Source organism: Scatophagus argus, chromosome 11 (assembly GCF_020382885.2).
Source record: "Scatophagus argus isolate fScaArg1 chromosome 11, fScaArg1.pri, whole genome shotgun sequence".
Taxonomy (NCBI): Eukaryota; Metazoa; Chordata; class Actinopteri; family Scatophagidae; genus Scatophagus; species Scatophagus argus.
In genome coordinates, this window is record NC_058503.1 from 17,451,360 (window position 1) to 17,470,288 (window position 18,929).

Consider the following 18,929-nt stretch of genomic DNA (forward strand, 5'->3'; position numbering starts at 1 on the left):
GCAGACTGTTGCCCATTCTGTTCCGTTTCCTACCTTTGGTATTGTTGTTTATCAGTTTCACTGGGTTACCACAGTGAAGAGCCAGCAGGATCACTGGAATAATTAAAGGTCAACAAGCAGTGCGAGAGATGAGGCAGATGTTAATGAGGTCTGCATGCCAGGCGAGGAGACAGAGGAGGGAAATGACATGGGAAGCCAGACTCAGTCTGCAGTGGTACCTCCTATCTTGGGTCGGCAGCATACCTTTAAATTAAATATCAATATATTAAATATTGAGGACAGAATTGTATGATAGTTAGACTGGCAAATGTGGTCATAAAATTGGCAACATTATGTCTAAGAACAAGACAAAAAAGTAACAGGATATATAAATGTTATAATCCATCTAGTACAGAATCACATATTATAAATTGCCCAAATACACTTATAGAATATATTTTTCTGCAACACTGTACAAAGGTGAGATGACTCAATGTCTACCTGACCAGATACTGAAGAGTCCACACCCACACACACACACCTACATCCATGTTTAATTCCGAGGTAAAAACCAAATGCCAAAGCAGCAGGCCTGCTATTTTATGGCTTAGTGATAAAATATGTCTCTGTAGGATGTGCCCCAAATGAATCTTAATTTTTGTTAAATTGACAATCAAGCACACATTTAAAATTCAGGAAAAGTCCTCTGATATGGTACACATTAATACTAAACTTTGCACGTACTTTGTACAAGCCATTGGTGGTACACAGAAATGAAGAGAGAGAGAGAGATAAGTGTAGTATTTGGGTGTTTGTCCTTGTCTCTCTGCACTGTGTGTGGGTGTGTGTGTGTGTGCATGTACCACTCTATAAACCTGGCACTTTGTCTGTCTCACCACTTCAGATTGTCTGCTTTCCCCCCCACGAGTCCCTGCGTCCTGTCAGAGTACCACTGTGCCTGACTTTCATTAGCCAGCACCCCACAGGTTCTGTCACACAGCGTAAACACACTCTAGCGACACGCAGCAAACCCGAGCCACTGCTAACCAGACTTACAGCAAAAAGGCTGCCTTTGTGCTCGTCGATGCCAGCGGCGTCGTACAACAGTGTTGTCATGATACCAGAATTTTGACAAACAAATATTGATACTACTCGTATACTGGGGTAAATGAGAAAAAAAAACCACAACCAGCAACCAGAATTATCTTTCTGCAGCTTTATGGCACCTTTTGTGCAGGAGTTTTCATGTTAGCTTTGGCTTGAGTTGGTTCTCCTCGTGCCAATTTTGTAACCAGTCTGTGAACTGATATTCATTCAGGGTTTTCACACTTGCAGTAGTATCAAAGAAAGCAGTATCAAAATTTTGGTTGTTGTGCAACAGTGCTGTACAGTAGCTTTTTACTGACCTCACTGGAATGTATGGGGATGTTTTATCAGTTATTTGTAAAATTAGAAGCATAGAAACCTGCTACACTTGCCAATAGTGTTTAGTTAGTTTATAGTGGGTGCAGAAAGGGGTTTGCAGAGTAAGGGGATAAGCGAGTAGAGGTTGTGTGGCGACCAGAAACGCAGATGAGCGTCCTGTTTTTCAGTCGTGCACTCTGTCTCTGTCTCTGCATATATTTGAAGCAGTCTCTCCAAACTCAGTTGCATCTTTCTCTCTTTCCCTTTCTGTCATTCTTTGGTAATACTGTTCATCTGTCTGTCTCGTCCATTTTTTTTTGGCTGGGTGGCTACGCTCGTGTGTGTGCGTGTGTTTCTTTGGGGCATGGCGGGATTTGTTATATGGGATTCATGTTGTGGGACATGAGTAGGTTATGCATCCAGGAGGGCAATGCTTCAGCAGTTACATGGAGTCACTATGTACTCCCACGATGAGCACCACACCAGCGCCCCCTACTGCTGGAGCGAAAGAGGTAAGGGGGCTTCGGCCACACAACCATCAGCTGCTGTCCCACTGATTATTACACGTCCGTCCTTCAGTCGGTATGTCAGTCCGTCCTGTGGCCCTGTTTCGTCTAAACCTTGCGTAGAATTGCTCTTGTCCCGACATGTAGGTGTGGGGTAGTGTATGTTTTGCAGGCAGCATAAATTTTACCATACAGTACGCTGTATACCCCCCCCCCCCCTACACACACACACACGTAAATAGTGTATGTCTTATTTAAGCAGATTTTGGTTCTCATGATGCCTCGGAAATTTTCCTGAAAATCACATACATTGAACACCTGTCAAAATTTTATTCATTTAGTCTGTGGCTTTGCACCCATCTGTAGCCATTGTTACATACTGAAGTCTGCACTCTGTGGGGCATTAGGCTGGGAATGCAGCACTGCACATTTCCTGGCTCTGAATAATTCAGCAATACAGAAATACTTTTATGATGGAGGCTTTAAGTACTCAATGGAGGACCTGAATGGGTAGCACTCAAACAGAGTTAAAGGAGTTTTTGAATTTGGTGCAACTGCCAGTGAGTGTATGTGTGTGCATTCTTGTGTGTGTTTGTGTACATTTATGTGCGTGCGTGTGTGTGCGTATACATACTTGCAGTGTATTTGAGTGTGTCACCAAGCTGCTGAAGTGCACTCTGAGTAAACAAAGACAGAAGTGTGTACGTGTGTGTGCGTGAGCGTGCGTGCAGGATTTGTTGTGAAAGTATGTTTCTGTCCATTTGTCCCTTTGTAATGGTCACTTTCCTTCTCAGTGTATCACATCTTTTCAATGGCGTTTTCCCCTTTGTTCAAGTTTTTGTTTACCTTACATACACTCTACAGACAATATGGCATTTTAGAATCTTTGCTCTTCATTACTCTCCTTCCATTCTTTCTTTGCTGTCCCCTTCCACAACTCCTGTAACTCTGCCTTCCTCTTTCCTGTTTTCTTTCTCGCTCCCCTCCTTCCTGCCATTGCTTCATGCCTCTCTCCTTTTGTATCATTTCTGCCTGTGCTGTGCTGCTGTGTTTGGGGGGTGCTGCCACAGAGAGTCGTGAAAACTCCTTCAGCCGTTCGCGCAGCTCCAGCGTGTCCAGCATTGACCGGGACACCAAAGAGGCTATCACCACACTGCAGTTCGGCGAGTCCTACGGCCGCAAGAGTGACGCTGTGCCCACCCCATGTCTGTGGGTGGGCACTAGCTTAGGCGTAGTCCTGCTCATCCCAATGTCCATTCCCACTGACCAGGAGGAGAGGATGGAGGAACCTGTGACAATTGGCCCAAGCGGTAAGTCCCAGTACGACTCGGCTGTCATGTCACAGACCTTACAGAGGTTCTTGGTCACCTTAACCATAGCTGTACACACAATTTCCTGTACAAACAGAGATCATTACCAACACTGCCAGGGCAGTTGCTTTTGGTTTTACCACCAAATGAAGTGTTTTTTGCGAGCTCCAGAAAAGGCATAGTGAGAAAAAAAGTTATACCTCAGTTACATCTCAATTCAAGTATACCCAGTTTGTGTAAGGACACATCCCCAGAATAAAAGAGAGCTACACGCCAGCTGTTGCGTACATACTGTATGTTATCAAAACGTCGAGTGAATTTAATGTATATGGGTCTGCTCTGTTGCATTCTGCTTTAAAGGTGTTCATGTATTAACCTTGGATTTTTTTCTCTAACATTTGCATTGCTGTACTTGCATTGCCTTAGACATTCAGGGCAGACGGTTGGTGTAAGCTCTGACTGTCAGAAAGCAGACTAGATGTGGGTAAACAGTCTGTGATTTTTTTGCTTGGCCCATTTTGTCCATTTCATTTTCCTGCAACCAGACATTAGCCAGGAGCGGCCTTAAGTCCAATGCCAGACTAGCATTGCCCCTATCCTGGTTCCGTTTCCTCTCCTCGCGGGACGTTCTGACTGCTCTGTTTGTACAGGCGAATTGTGCTGTGGGCAGTGATCGTCCCAAAAAAATGCGGCGCTCTTAATCCAAACCCTGCGCCTCCTCCTGTCGGCGGTTCTGTACTCAGCAGGTAGTGCACTGAAGCTTTCCCGAGCTTTTCCGCTGCTGGCTGCATTTGGAGTTAGCCTTTTTAAAATGATTTTGTTTTTAATATTATTGTGATGTGAGCCAGCAGTTTCACAAATAATGATACAGGCTACACTTATAAAGGACGGTTAGCTCTGACATGTGCACTGTGCCATGGGGAACAGCAGTGTAAGGCTGTTAAAATAAGTGTGGGTAATTTCCCTAAGTGCACTGTGTGAAGCTGAACCCTGCTTTTACTGATACCTAAGGCTTCATAAAGCCTTATTTGTTTGAACGACAGGGCAATTTGTTGCTGTGGTGAACATCGAAAGGGCATTTTTGTGCACGGTCTTGCACTAACTTCTTCTGTAGTCAGGAACAAGGATCAAGTTTGCAGCCTCATTGTATTTGCATTCAGACTAATCAAAACTGAGCCACTCAAAATGTGTTACCAGTCCAGAAACCCTGCTGTGGAAGGAAGAAGGTCTCTCACACAGAGGGAAAACAACAATAGGTCCAGAAATCAAGGCCCTTTTCAAGCAGCAGGTGTTGATACTGAATGTACAAGAGGCAAGGTTATTACTTGAAGGTCACAGATTCAGCTTGAAAGAAATATTGGTGAACAGAAGTGTTGAAATTTGTAGAGGAAAGTATTGGTGAACTCTGCTTATGTTTTCTCAAAGTTCTCCTTTGAGAGCACAGGTAACCTCCGGTCTCTGTGTAAGTAATAGTGTGCTTAGCAGCCAACAGCAGACAGCAGCTTATACGAGGCTCCAAGCTGTAAATATGTGAACCTTTGTTATTGTTCTACAACGTCAAGCATTAATACTGACATTCTCAGTTTAACTCAGCATCACATGCAAATGCAGTGAAAATACAACAAGAATAGACTCTTTATTGATCTTTGTGTGCGTCTGTTCAGCCAGCTTAGATAGGAAGTTCAGTGTTTGCAATGAAGATAAGTGTGCAGATGCTTTTATTTCTCTTCATTTCTGCTGTTTTTTTGCCCTGTGTTTTGAAATTCTGGTTTTAGACTTCATGTCTTTCCTCTTCCCTCTGTTGGTTCCCAGGAGCAATCCTGATGCTCAAAGGCTCAGTGTTGCGATTTGGCTTCTTGGACTGCATGGGAGCACTCATTCAGAGCCCCTACGAGGTTTGGCGGGACCCCAATGCCCCCGAGGACCCCGACAGACCGCGCAAGCGCAAACTGGTCCACTTTTCACCATCATCCTCTCAGGACACTTGCGGAGAGGGACATCTGGCCGTGGTGTGCTCTGAGAGGCAGGCCAAAGTATTCTTGATGCCCTCTCAGTCTTGCCTCTTTGTTCACAACATCACTGAGTCATCCTTTGTACTGAGGGCCGACGTGGTATCTGTGTCCAACAGTGTGTGTCTGGCCTGCTTCTGTGCTAACGGACACGTCATGACACTCAGGTATAGCCATTTCTGTCTTTTATCAGATATTTGTGTTAAGTCTGTGCACAAAAAACATCTACAAAATCTCTGATGTTTTACATGAAATTTACACAATATTTGATGTATTTTTTTCCTGCTGTTAATATTTTGCTTGGACCAGGGCTGCACATTTGATTTGAGCACACTGTGACTCTAACAGTTTCTCAAAGACACCTCTGGCTAGAGACAGGAATGTTTTCAGTGCAGAAATAATCTACACAAATCATGTAGGAATAACACCTTGCTGCTTGGTTGGGTGACCTCTGGTGGCACCTTTGTCTTCTTTTATTTGTATTTCTTACCTCGAAAAATACATTTTGATTTCGTGTGATTTGTACATTTCATGGGAGTTGAAGGTACAATTTAAGTTTAAAGGCAGCTTTCTATCCGTCGATTGCTTGCACATAATAAACTGATTCATGACCAAAGATGAACAAAAAAAAGGTGATAAATAATCCTGAGGTTACATTGTGACCTCGTGTCTGGTTTACTATGCGGGGTACAGTTTTTATGATACAGATGTTCCTACGTGTCAAAGTTGTCTTTCATTCTTCTCACTCTGCTCACAGTTTGCCAAGTCTGAGGCCGTTGATGGATATAAATTACCTGCCTCTGACAGACATGCGCATTGCAAGAACCTTTTGCTTCACCAACGGGGGGCAGGCACTGTATCTCAGCTCCCCGACAGAGATCCAGAGAATTACGTACAGCCAGGAGATGTGTGACAACTTGCAGGTCAGCGCTGCAGTTTGTGTGTGTGTGTGCATGCTTCTACCTGTCAGTGTTTCTGTCAGTCTCATCAATATCTTACCTTTATCATTCTGTTTATGTGCAGCTGTGAACTGAAAGGTTTTATGCAAGGTTATTCACACGTACTATATATGATGTACAAATTGAGACTGCTCTAATTTAGCTTGTCTGATCATTTGCGTCCGAATCATTTGGTTTCAGAGCTCTGAAAAAAGGATGGGTGCGGTAAATAAGTGGGCGCTATTAATCTCACCCCTGGTGAAACCCGGCCTCTGTCAGGCCTTAGAAGTGAAATGTCACAGTTTTCATATGTGGTTTGAACTACACAGCGCTGATTGTATGGCGTTGGTTTGACGGGGGTGTGTGTTTGTGTGTGTGTGTGTATGTGTGTGTGTGTGTGTGTGTGGACATGGGAATACTTACTTACTAATCACAGATGTCAGTGGAGTTTGTAGTGTGATGCTGCAATAGTGCCACCTACAGGCAACAGTAGTTAACTCAGATTATGGTCTTGTGGACAATAGTATTGGGACACACCTCTTTATTATTGAATTCTGGTGTGGTATTGGGCTGTTTTTCAGGGGTTGAGCTCTGCCTCTTACGGAGTTTGCGAACCAGACCTTTTTATCCAACAGTGTCTGACCTCACAAATGCTCAACTGCATGAATGGGCAAAAATTCCCACAGAAACACTCACAACATGTTGTGGAAAGCCTTTACAGAACAGAGAAGAGGCTGTGATGGCTGCAAAGCTGTCTGTGTGTTTAGAATGCAAGGTCCCTGTTGGTGTAATGTCACATAGCCCAGTGCTTTTATCCATATAATGTATGGAGGAACACTGTGGCAATTTTCACAAAGGCAAAAGAAATCAAGAGAAAGAAGAGAAAACTTGCCACTTTGAACAATTAACAAATGAAAGGAATATGTCCCTTGTGCAGAACTGGAAAGAATTGTTAAAGGATAACGTTATTGAGGGCTAAGAATTTTTTTTCATTTTCACTGATTTCAGGAGATGCTGGGAGAGCTGTTTACACCAATAGAAACACCAGAGGCCCAGAACAGAGGCTTTCTAAAGGGCTTCTTTGGAGGAAATGCCAACACCTTCGACAGAGAAGAGCTTTGTGTGTTTTTTATCTTTTATTCTTTCTTTTCATTTAGATGAAGTTTGATTCTGGTGCGCACAAATCCACATGAAAAAGCCAGTTGCTAAAAATGCATTGCAGACATAATATTCACCCCTTCTTTTTTACTTTTTACCTGATGGCGTCGACAGTTGGTGAGGCAGCAGCTGGGAAGGCGTCTCGGAGCCTAGCCCAGCACATCCCCGGGCAGGCGGGGATGGAGGGCATGAAGGTGGCAGCCAGTGGAGCGGTGGGTGAGCTGGCCCGGGCCCGCATTGCTCTGGATGAGAGAGGCCAAAGGCTGGGGGAGCTGGAGGAACGAACCGCCCTGATGATGACCAGTGCAGAGACCTTCTCCAAACATGCCCATGAGGTAAAAACAAGATCATTAAAAATTCTGAGGCAAGATGTTTGCTAAGCACTAAGTGTGTGATGTGAAAAATGTAATCTTTCATGATCTACGTTTTATAAAAATCTGTTTATGGATAATGTTGTGAACATCAGTAAAATTCAAGTAAGATTTTTTTGAAAATATCACACAATTAATGTAAAAGCTTTAAAGTAATGAAGTAAAAAGAGAAGAATAGGCTGCATTGTTTTCATGTGGTGTCACTTATCCACCATGATGTCATTTATTTGGTCCATTCCAAAGAAATCTGCTCCATGCAGGAAATGACAGCTTGGTATTCAACAGTATATGACTTTTTTCTTTTACAGCTGATGCTCAAGTGCAAGGACAAGAAGTGGTACCAGTTCTAATAGCAGGACGGAGGGTGGAGGCTGCCCCTTGGACTGCTGGGAACCTTATGCCGGGACAGGGACTTTCACTCTACAAACGAGAGCAATTAAAAGAGAGACTCAGGAGTGATTTTGTCTTTACGGCTTGAAGACTGGCTATATGTACGGCACCGTCACATTGTTGAAGGATGGGGACGGGCGAGTTCCTTGTCTAGACGTGTAGTGAGGAGGAGGAGGGAAAGAGAATGGCGGCATTTGAAGGGCTGAAGATGGAACTGGAAATATCTGACAAGTCTGTGTGTGTGCGTGTGTGTGTGTGTGTGTGTGTGTTTTCTTGACCTCACTGTGTAGATACTCCAGCGTTAAGAAACCAACAAGAAATGCATGAAACAACAATGGATGACTATTAAAAATATCCAACTGCCATATTATAAAGCAGCATGCTACTTTAACAGGAGATACGAAAGTTAAAAAAAAAGTTTTATTTAATGATGTAAGCCAACAACAGAGACTATGAAATACTTTATATTTTTTGAAATATTGACAGAAAACTCTATATAAAAAGAAAAATGTATACCTGCATTGCTATTAAGCCAAAACTTCTGTTCTTTTCCCTTTTTTAAATTTTTCTTTTAGGTTCATTTAATTTTTTTTTATTTTTTTCTTGGCAAATATTACTTGCCAAAATATAGTTACGCAGTTAGCTTTCTCTACACACACTTAGAATAATGCTAAAACTGTATTCTTACAATTTAGTCTGGGCTGCACAGTCTAAAAACAGATCTGTAGTATTTACACTTACCTCTGCACAGCCTAATCACACTCTAATCACACTCTAATTTCACTGTATGGCTGCTGCCAATGACAAACGCATTAAATGATGATGAGGAATATCTCACTCCCCGACTACAGTCGCATGAAAACAGAGTGCAGGCTCTCACGTTTGCAAAAGGCTGAATGGGTGAAATTCTGGACACAGTGTGTTTATATCTGTAGTATGAACGTGTATGCTATTTATGTGCCCTAAAATAGGAGGTGAGTGAATCCGCTCGCTGTAAACTAACTAAGAGCTAATATGTGGTCGTCATCATTTGTGTCCTGTGTGATTAGAACAGATGAGACATCGTACTTGGAGTTGGCCATGGAGGGCGTTTATTAAAGTCAAACAAGCCAGTTTTCTTTATGAAAAAAAATATACGAGGATGTTTTTTTTTTTTTTTTTGTTCTTTTTCATGTATTCTTGGTTGTCGCTGGTTCACATTTGAGTCTTTAGCTGCCTTTGTACGAGTTTAGTGAGACGTTGGGTTGTGTGTGTGTGTGTGTGTGTGTGTGTGTGAGAGAGAGAGAGAGAGAGAGAGAGAGAGAGTGCCACAAATGTAAAATGACTGGACTCTTTCTCTACCAAAGCAATCAGAAATGAATGACACCCTCCCATCTCTCTCCACCTCAGTCTTTTAAAAGTTCTTTGTATTTTACCTGAGCTGTCTTCTCTCCACGATCACAAACAATACTTTTAACGACTGTCACTGTCTTAGCTAGTATGAAGCGCAAAGTTGGATACATTTACACCGTTTGATCGCTATCGACAGAAGGTATAGCAGAAGTAACAGTATTTTTTTCAGTGATGTTCAGATGTGAGTCAGTGAAGAAACTATGTACATGTGTAAAACATTTTCAGCTGAAGGCAAATGTTTTTTTTTTGTTCAATATTGTTCCTGATGACTATAATATCCTTGTCGCAGTCCTATATTTGATGGTGGTGGCCTCTCAACTGAAGGCTCTTGTATGTTAAAAACAACAGATGTTTCATGATACATGGTTGTGTATCATATTGTGATTGTGTTGTATGTGTCAATGGGTAGCCACATGGCACAGGCAAACAAGCATTAAGTGAGCAGGATATTTTGTACTTGTGTATTTGTCTGTACTTTGAATTTATCTGAAAACCAAACAGAGGATTATTGGTATCCATCTCGCACATATCAGGCCTTTATGCACACAAGCAGTAACACATAGAAAGCATCGCGCCTTGATCGTGTTGACGTATGCACAGTGACACATGCACTCAAAACTTAAAAAAAGACAAGAAACAAACAAACAAAACAAAACAAAAAAAAACAGACACAGCTGAATCGATCAGCCTGCTTCCTGTCAGGCTTCTGAGGCATTCCTTAGGCTTTAAAAGGCCTTCAGCCCCTTTTGTTTTCACCTCAACTCACCTGAAATCCTGAAGCCGTGAAATCATGTGGATTTCAAGAATTACACGATTTGATTCAAAGAGGAGGTGTCTTAAACATGTCAGAAAAATACATTTCTCTCCTATCTCTGTATCGTCAATGAGATTTGTGTTCAGTGCAGTTCTTTCAGTGGCAGAGAAAACACAAAAAACAACCAAAAATGGAAAAAAAAAAAATCAGACTTCTACTGACAGGGTGTTTTGTTAGTATGTTTTTGGTTTGTACGTTTTTGGTTTTTATATTAACTGTACAGTTCAATCCTGGGAGAAAGATGAAACAAAAAAATGCTAAAAAAAGATAAAGACATTCTTGGGATATTTTTTCTCTGTATATGTTGTACCTGTTCCTGCTGGTACTGTATCTGGTATTCTGGCTCTGTCTAAATCACTGGGACTCTGTAGTTCGTCACACTGTAGTATCCTGAAAAAAAGCATTTCTCTGGTTTTCTCAATGATGGCAGCAAAGTTTGTCTTATTTAAATGGATTCAACCACTTTTTGTTCTTATTGATATTATAATAGTGTAATAGAAACTACTTGACAAAAAAGAGCTGAAAATATGTTGATGCAAAAGCAAACTGAAATAAACATTGATTGATGTACACACTTGAGATTATTTCATTCATTTTCCCAACTACTCTGAAGTATTTCAGTATTTGAATTTAAGCCTCTCTATGCCTACCCCCCATGATAATTCAGAGTGAAATACTGTACTATTATTTAACCACATTTATTTGACAGCTAAGGTGCTTTAAACTGAAAAATACATTTACGATTTTACACACAAAACTAAAACAAAATAATATTGTTACAGTTACATTAATTAGCTAGCTCCCCCTCGACCAGCTACAACAATAAAATACTACTAACACGTGGATGCATCATCAATAAAAATGTAATAATGTATTATATATTATCTGGATTAACCCCATCCCATTCCCTCAGCATCAAGCTAGCCCAGCACATACCAGGGCTTAAACTTCCGTATTTTTGTGCAATCAGATTCAGAGGAGCTCGTGTGTCCGAACGCTCGTTTAGCCAATCAAATCTAAATTCCGTGGACGGCTGACCAATCGTATCGTTACATCGCGCGTGCTTATCCCGCCCCCTATTCATTCAGCAGATACTTTTAGTAAACTGTACGGGGGCTTTGACACCAGCTAGCAACACAGTTCGTATCACTGAAGTCATATTTAAATAATAAAATCATATGTGTATGTTAGCCAGATATTAACGGTTAGCAATGCCGCCTCTGAATGGTGTCACTCCGAATTGTAGCGGAACGAACTAACGCTTAACATTAGGTTACAGACTTCTATTCGCGCTGTTGATGTTTCTGATTTGTTTTAACTAATTATGGCAAGTGTTGGCAGGGAACCTTTGTAGGGAATAAAGTAACGGCTAACCTCAAAGGGCTTGCAACCGGACTCCGGACAGTTATGTCTCTTCGACTGTTTTCATGGTTGCTGCTGCTCTCCTGCCTGCAACTATTCAGACATGAACTCCCAGGAGCTCAGGCAGACTCTGTACCCAGTGCTTCAAAAACTTTAGTATGGGGACCTGGACTCGAGGCAAACATAGTCCTCCCTGCTCGGTTTTTCTACATTCAGGCGGTGGACAGTTCCGGGAGAAAGTAAGTACAGTAGCACAGGCCTGCTAATAGTTTTTTGTTGAAGCCAATAACGGTACGTTTTTCTAGTCATAACCCAGCCGGGTTCATGATAGCAACAACTTGTAAGATTATGTCACGCAATGCTGCTTTCAAGTACCCTACGTAGGTGGTATAGGTCAGTTGGAGTAAATCATGTATAGATATAGATGTAGCTGGTGAGATTTTGTTCATCTTGAAAAGTCCCATGGTTTTCTTATCAGTATGAGTGTATTCAGATAGAGTACAATCCCCACATTTTCCCATGTGAATATTTGGGTCAGTATGTTTTTGTTTTATGCTCTCTTTTGTCTGTGCAAAATCACAGATGGATGAAAACATAACCTTCCAGTTTTGTTGACACGGGATGATTTCTGTACCCGAGCACCTGAAGTCTGCATGACTACAAAGAAAGGACAGCGTAGTAAATGTCTTCAGCCACGCTGAAATTTTAAACTCGTCAATAGTGAGCGAGCAGACATGAAAATTTGTGCCCCCAGGGAGGAAGAGATAGACAACCTTCAATGACCCCTTTCATGCAAAAGCTCCCCTGGGACCAATGAAGGCATCAAACTCTGTGTGCAGTTTCTCACCAGGTGTCACTTTAACACACACTTCGTGTCTCGAGATAGATATCTGTTTCTCACTTCTATTCATACATTCATACAACAAAGAACTACTTTATGTTGTCTGCTCTTACACAGGAGAGACACAATAAAAGCAGGCCAGTATCAAAAAGCCATGAAATTATATCAGCGTGCAGCATACTTCCTGTTTTTAATTCGCAACTTGTCATAATGTTGTCAGAAGGTGTTGGGAAAATAATATGTTCTTTTTTAAATTGCACTTTCACTGTGAAATCAAACTATGACTACAATTGAAGCACAGACTTGCTATGCTTTAAGGTTTGTTTTATGGTGTTTACATCCTTATTATTGCTCTTAGCTGCCGAAGTACATGTAAACACTGTCAAAGCTTTATTTCAAATCAAATTTTATCCTTTTTTAACACTTAAATAACTGTCGAATGTCTTGTGGTAAGTTTTAAATTCATGATTAACTTCAGACAATTATATTTGAAAAGTTTCATCTGTTTTAGGACTAATGTCTAACCGTGACTCTTCCAAAAATGAACAACTTTGAAAGGAATGAATTCTCCATATTCTCCATATTCTTTTTGTCACAGTTTAACATCATCACCAGGTGAGAAGACCTTTGAAGTGAAGATTGTGTCTCCAGTGGAGCAGTTCACCAGGATTTGGATCCAGGTTCTGGATCGTCAGGATGGCTCCTTCTTGGTTCGCTACAGAATGTACGCCACCTACAGGGACATTCACATCCACATTCTGCTCAAGAACAAGCATGTTGCCAAGTCACCATTCATTCTTAAAGGTAGAGCACAATTCAAGCTGCCCACAAATTATGTTTTAGGATGAGATTTGTGTTTGTCAGGTGAAAGAAAATGATTTTGAAGATGTTTCTGTTCTTGCCCCTCAACAGGCCCGGTCTACCACGAGGGCTGTGACTGTCCCCAGTCTAGTGGTTCTGTATGGGAGACTCACATGCACTGTCCTCAGTCCTTCCCACAGATAGAGAGCGACCTGGCCCTCTATGCAAGTGTTGACCCGGATCGCAATGCACAGGAGATCCCACAGCGCTTTGGACAGAGACAAAGCCTCTGCCACTACACTGTTAAAGACAACAAGGTGCCCCCAACCCGTGACACCAGGAACACCCAAAATGGAAGAAATAAACCAAAAATATCAAGCAAACAGCCAGTATTAGCCTGATGCAACAGAAAATCGTCACATAACTAATCGTACAGAAATTTCCCAGGTTCTCTTTCAAATATCATCACAATGAAAGGGTAGTAGTGTAGTAGTAAAGGATAGTATTTCTTTAGGACAGATAGTAATTAGGCCTGTGCAATAAAGAAAAGTTGTACAGCACAGCCTGGAGCTGTGTGACACACCTGTAAGAACAGTATCAACCAGGTGTTCAAGGGTACGATCTTCTCAAAATACCACTGTGGACGTCAATCCAGGTTCCTGTAATAGTGATACGTCTAAAGCTCTATTGTCACGCTGCTAGCATTACCTGGGAACATCCAGTGATTTATCAGCTGTCAGTGATTTACAGTCTCATTGTTATTTATGCTTTTGAGTGTACACTTACAAAGTTAGTTCTGTGCCAAAAAAAACAGTACTTTTTTTGTAATTGCAAATTATAAACACATTTCTGCAACATTCTTTACATAACTGTGACATTACCCCTAGTGTTAAAATCTACTTAGTGGCGTTCCAGAGCTTTCAAACTTATCACACAGACTTCATCAGCCAATTGTAGCTCAGCATAAAAGTTAAGTTTCGAACTTCTGAACCCTCCTGTGACGTTTTTATGTTGATAAAGCTTCTCGCTCTCTTTTAGGTCTACGTTAAAACCTTTGGAGAGCATGTCGGTTTCCGAATCTTTATGGATTCCATCCTCCTGTCGCTCACCAGAAAGGTAAGCTCTTCTTAAAGTACCGGTGTGATACTGAAACATGTGCACACTTTTAGTCTTTAATACACACTTCCTACATTTTATTCATTGCACGCATTTTACAAAACTAGAAAAAGGGCATGGCGGAAATTTAGATAGCTTTTGTCACTTTTGAATTTGTAAGCATGAATAGGCAGCAGAGCTTCTTCTCAATAACATTATTCTTAAATGAGCACACTCTCTTCGGTGTTGGGTTCAGGTGCAGCTCCCTGATATGGAGTTTTTCGTTAACCTGGGTGACTGGCCGTTGGAGAAAAGGAAACCCACTGAGAAAATTCACCCCATCTTTTCCTGGTGTGGCTCTAACAATACCAGAGATATTGTCATGCCCACCTATGACCTGACTGAGTCTGTCCTGGAGACAATGGGAAGGTATGGCCGAGCATCCATAACACAAACTTGGTGGGCAAGCCTTTTGGCTCTGAATCGTTTGTGGCTTGTGACTGAGTGGAGGACAGGAGCCACAGTCAGTCACGCACTGGAGCCGCGCAATAGCAGGATTTTATACCTTTATATCTATTACTTTCCTCCAAGGTGATGACAGTTGGGATAAGTAAGCTTGTGTGTGCAGACTCTACCGTAACAAGTGTTGCAGTGCAATGCAGCCAAAGCAAAGTGGTCAGAATGCTCGTTATTTCCCTGCTTCATTCAAGAAGTTTTGCCAGCAAAAGTTTTGCCTGTCTCACATACTGATACTGACTCACCAGGTGTGTCCAGCATGAGCTCTCTGCGTCACAAACTATATTTAATTTACTGCAATGATGAATCAGAGCCCTGTGATCGACTGGCGACCAGTCCAGGGTGAACCCCGCCTCTCGCCCGTAGTCGGCTGGGCTCCAGCTCCCCCGCGACCCTGACGGATAAGCGGTATAGAAAATGGATGGATGAATCAGTAAAACAGTTTTCCAGTGCAAAGTATGTGCGCCAGGCTACAGTTAGCTTACAGTGTGAAGTCAGTCCTTCACATGGGTAAAATAATACAATGACATTACTTTCATATGCATGATTGAACTTTGACAGATCCTGAGATGAATAACTTGGGCAACATGTTGTGCATCCAATGAACAGAGTTAGTCTGGACATGATGTCAGTGCAGGCCAACACGGGGCCTCCTTGGCCAAACAAGAACGCAACCGCCTTCTGGAGGGGCCGGGACAGTCGTCAGGAACGTCTGGAGCTGGTGAAGCTTTCGAGGGCTCACCCCGACATGATAGATGCTGCCTTCACCAACTTCTTCTTCTTCCAACATGACGAGAGCCTCTATGGGCCGCTTGTCAAACATGTTTCTTTCTTTGACTTTTTCAAGGTGAGAGCAGCTGGTTTCCGATTTAATTAATATACATCTTAGGTACTTTTTTTTTTGTAATTAAATTATGCAATCGTGCATTTTATTTCCAATAATAACTTAAAGTAATACCAAGTAATTGAAAGGAAATCCTTTTATTGCCAGATCCAGTGAGAATTTGCAATTAGCTGCAGCTAATTGCTTTACAGCCAACAAGCTCAGACAAGCTGAGTGTCGATTGCTCAGCATGAAAGAGCAGAGAGCCTAAGTAATCTGGTGTCTGGTGAGGCAAGTAAAGACCCATATTTTTCTCAGAATGTGATGGACTAAACCAGTGCTCACGGGCCAGTGAGTACTGAACCTTACTGGACCTATTATCTAGGTTTCCAAGTGAGTGCTAGCTAGACCTTCATTGGGATGCCCATGTAGCTTTGTGTGTCTACTGCATGTGTTAACTGACACATTAACACATAACTTAATCAGCCATAGTATACCAAGACTTAACTCTTATAGGGATTAAATACAATGCAGGCCTTAAAAGCAGAATGAGTTGGATTTGACGCTTGCAGTTTGTAAACATTGCAAGCGGCGAAGCTGGCTGCTGCTCCCCCACTGAACATGAAGCGATCTGGTTACGATCTGGTACCTGGTCACTACATTTTTATCACATCCTCACACACATCACGCAACCACAGCCCAAAGGTTGATGCCCAAAGTAAATGTAGCCAGAGTGCAGGGTCTCCGTTGCTAACAAACACTGCCACACACGTCCAATAGGAAAATCCTATTTATTCTGCCTTGAAACGTTTTCATTTTGTGTGTTCCACAGCTAATGTATATTTTCCTTTTACACAGTCATATTTCACCAAGTAGTGAAGCTCTTGTGAACGACTGAGCCTTTCGAGGACGCCCCTTTCACGCCCAGTCGTGATCCTGTCACCTGATATCTGTTGTTTGTTTCAAATTCGTAATAAGAATATATTAACAGAAATGAATTAAGCTGATGAGGTAAAGCGTTATATATTCAATACTGTGTTTGTACTGTTTTCAAGTCAAAATGTCAACTGGCATTAATAAGCAGCTTTACAGAAGTTGGTTTTTGAAGAAATTCAGTTTGCTGTTATTTCTGCTCTGTGTTCATCACCAGTACAAGTACCAAATAAACATTGACGGCACCGTAGCGGCGTATCGACTACCTTACCTGTTGGCAGGAGACAGTGTGGTCTTAAAACAGGATTCGATCTACTATGAGCATTTCTACAACGAGCTTCGGCCGTGGGAGCACTACATCCCAATCAGAGCCGACCTCAGAGACCTGCTGGAAAAGATCCAGTGGGCTCGTAGCCATGATGAAGAGGTGATGATGATGATTGTGGACATTACATCATTATGTTTGTAACATTTTGTCGTTACTGAGTCAGTTCTCTTGTGTGTTTGTTGCTGTTGTTGACTTCTTTTTTACTGTCTTGTAGGTTAAGAAAATTGCACTGGGTGGTCAGCAATTTGCCCGCAATCATCTTATGGGAGACAGAATATTTTGTTACTACTACAAACTTTTCCAGGTAACATTTCTACATTGATACATAGGAACATTTGAGGTGCTGCAAAAAGTTTAACCAGCACTAATGTGTGCATTTCTTATCCTGATCATCATCATCATGCAGTCACACAGGAGTCAAAGCACTGCATATTCCATTGGCTCTGATTGGCCTTATTTATGTGACTTCAGATAAAATGGTTTCACATCATGCGTTGTTTTCAGGATGTACTTCACCGGCCTGTTGCATTTCTCTCTGTAACTTCAGTGTTTTTCTTGTAGGCTTATGCCAAGCTTCAGGTAACCGAGCCAAAGATCCGTGAAGACATGGAGCTTGTAAAGCAGCCCAGTGACGACCTGTTTCCATGTTCCTGCCACAGGACTCGGGTAACAGACACTGTTATGTGTTATCCATCGCGCCAGAGTGACTTTGTATTGTTTCCCCCAAGCTTCCAGGATTACACCACCTGACAGGAAAATGTTGTTGCTTTGTGTTCTTCTGAATATTTGATGTGATTTCCTGAAACCAAATTTTGCATTGTTTGCAGATATACACCAGGTCTCTTCCAAAATAGCAAGCTTGAAGCATCAAAGCATCTAACTGTGGCAAACTAAGAGGAGGATTTAAAATGATCATTTTCAGTAATAATAACTTTAAAAAGTGCTGAGTAGAAGCTGAAACAGAAACTTTTTACCGAGTGTGGCTCCCCTAGTGTATGTAAAATACCACTGCATCTGACTAAATTTGAACACAATAACATGAATATGTTAAAGTCTGGACACCCACACAGGATTTATGATGGATTTTACAAATTAGATTTTTTTACATGTTCCCACATGCTAAAACAAAGCCAGATAAGTATCTGTTTTTTCTCATGACATCCTGATCATAACGTGAATCGTTTTGTCTGTGTTTCAGGTAAAGGATGAACTTTGATTGATCTGCCATCCAGTTACAGAGCAATCCATCATATATGATATACTGCCAAATCATTTCTCAGTGTCAATTAATGATGTAACTATGATATCACTTTATCTAATTTTTTAAATAAATGTTTGTCTTTTTGTATGTTGAAAGTGGTTGTTCTTTTTTTCTGTTTTTATATCACATATCACATATACACACTCACAAACACAAACAAAATCAATGTCATCAAGCATCTGAGCATCTGTGTATTTTTTTCATGCTGTTTCATACTTTAATACTGTACTTTTAATACTACTAAAATTGTATGACAGTTTTAGTCACTAGTTACGTTACAAATTATGTTTTTGTTTATAAAACATACAAGGTGTTTTGTTACAAACTACCAAACAGTATATACCAGTACACCTAAAAAGATTGGCAGGAAATTAATTGCCAACAAATTTTATAATCATGTCAGTCATTTTTCAAGCAAATCGTGTAATGAAACATTTCAGCAAATTAGTTGCAATTCCATACAAAACACAAAATAAGCTCTATGTCAGTGAAAGTTTCATATTCATGCAGTGATATGAGTCACAGCGGCCATTTTTCTGCATTGACTAATTTTACTTTTTATACTTTTTGTAAATTTTCCTGATTTTACATATATGTATATATGTACTACATACATATTCCATACTTTTACATTACTTTTAAGTAATGTCAAGGACCTTTACTTGTAGTGGAGTAATTTAACACCGTGGTATTAGTAT

The 18,929-nt window shown here is 41.3% G+C and overlaps 2 protein-coding genes across 9 annotated transcripts in view; both read left to right on the forward strand.

The window, feature by feature from the left end:
• Positions 1-10,843, forward strand: part of stxbp5l (syntaxin binding protein 5L) — a 118,756-nt gene extending 107,913 nt beyond the window's left edge. For 5 of the 7 annotated variants that reach the window (XM_046403390.1, XM_046403392.1, XM_046403393.1 and 2 more), the window contains 7 exons: positions 1,794-1,895; positions 2,960-3,199; positions 5,012-5,375; positions 5,966-6,131; positions 7,155-7,266; positions 7,419-7,639; positions 7,984-10,843. In XM_046403390.1, the coding sequence (XP_046259346.1) occupies positions 1,794-1,895; positions 2,960-3,199; positions 5,012-5,375; positions 5,966-6,131; positions 7,155-7,266; positions 7,419-7,639; positions 7,984-8,025 (1,247 nt within the window). In that variant the 3' untranslated portion in view covers positions 8,026-10,843. The remainder of the gene's footprint in view (positions 1-1,793; positions 1,896-2,959; positions 3,200-5,011; positions 5,376-5,965; positions 6,132-7,154; positions 7,267-7,418; positions 7,640-7,983) is intronic. The other 2 variants (XM_046403391.1, XM_046403394.1) reach the window with 1 other exon arrangement.
• Positions 10,844-11,345: 502 nt separating this feature from the next.
• poglut2 (protein O-glucosyltransferase 2) lies at positions 11,346-18,320 on the forward strand. 2 transcript variants are annotated; one of them, XM_046403398.1, is made up of 11 exons: positions 11,740-11,872; positions 12,216-12,483; positions 13,073-13,278; positions 13,387-13,592; positions 14,314-14,391; positions 14,627-14,799; positions 15,496-15,733; positions 16,860-17,069; positions 17,185-17,274; positions 17,532-17,636; positions 18,169-18,320. In XM_046403398.1, exons 3-11 carry the CDS (start codon positions 13,197-13,199, stop codon positions 18,184-18,186), a joined length of 1,200 nt encoding a protein of 399 aa, XP_046259354.1. In that variant the 5' UTR covers positions 11,740-11,872; positions 12,216-12,483; positions 13,073-13,196; the 3' UTR covers positions 18,187-18,320. The 2 variants fall into 2 exon arrangements, with proteins under 2 accessions (XP_046259353.1, XP_046259354.1); XM_046403397.1 differs by lacking the exon at positions 12,216-12,483 and having other exon boundaries at positions 11,346-11,872.
• The last annotated feature ends 609 nt before the right edge of the window (positions 18,321-18,929 follow it).

What these genes read in the sequence shown, in the direction of transcription:
- poglut2 (XM_046403397.1), top strand. Translation starts at nt 11,679, where the DNA reads ATGTCTCTTCGACTGTTTTCATGGTTGCTGCTGCTCTCCTGCCTGCAA. An exon ending in GTGGACAGTTCCGGGAGAAA is followed by an intron (nt 11,873 to 13,072) that starts GTAAGTACAGTA and finishes TTTTTGTCACAG; the next exon opens with TTTAACATCATCACCAGGTG. An exon ending in GTCCTGGAGACAATGGGAAG is followed by an intron (nt 14,800 to 15,495) that starts GTATGGCCGAGC and finishes TCCAATGAACAG; the next exon opens with AGTTAGTCTGGACATGATGT.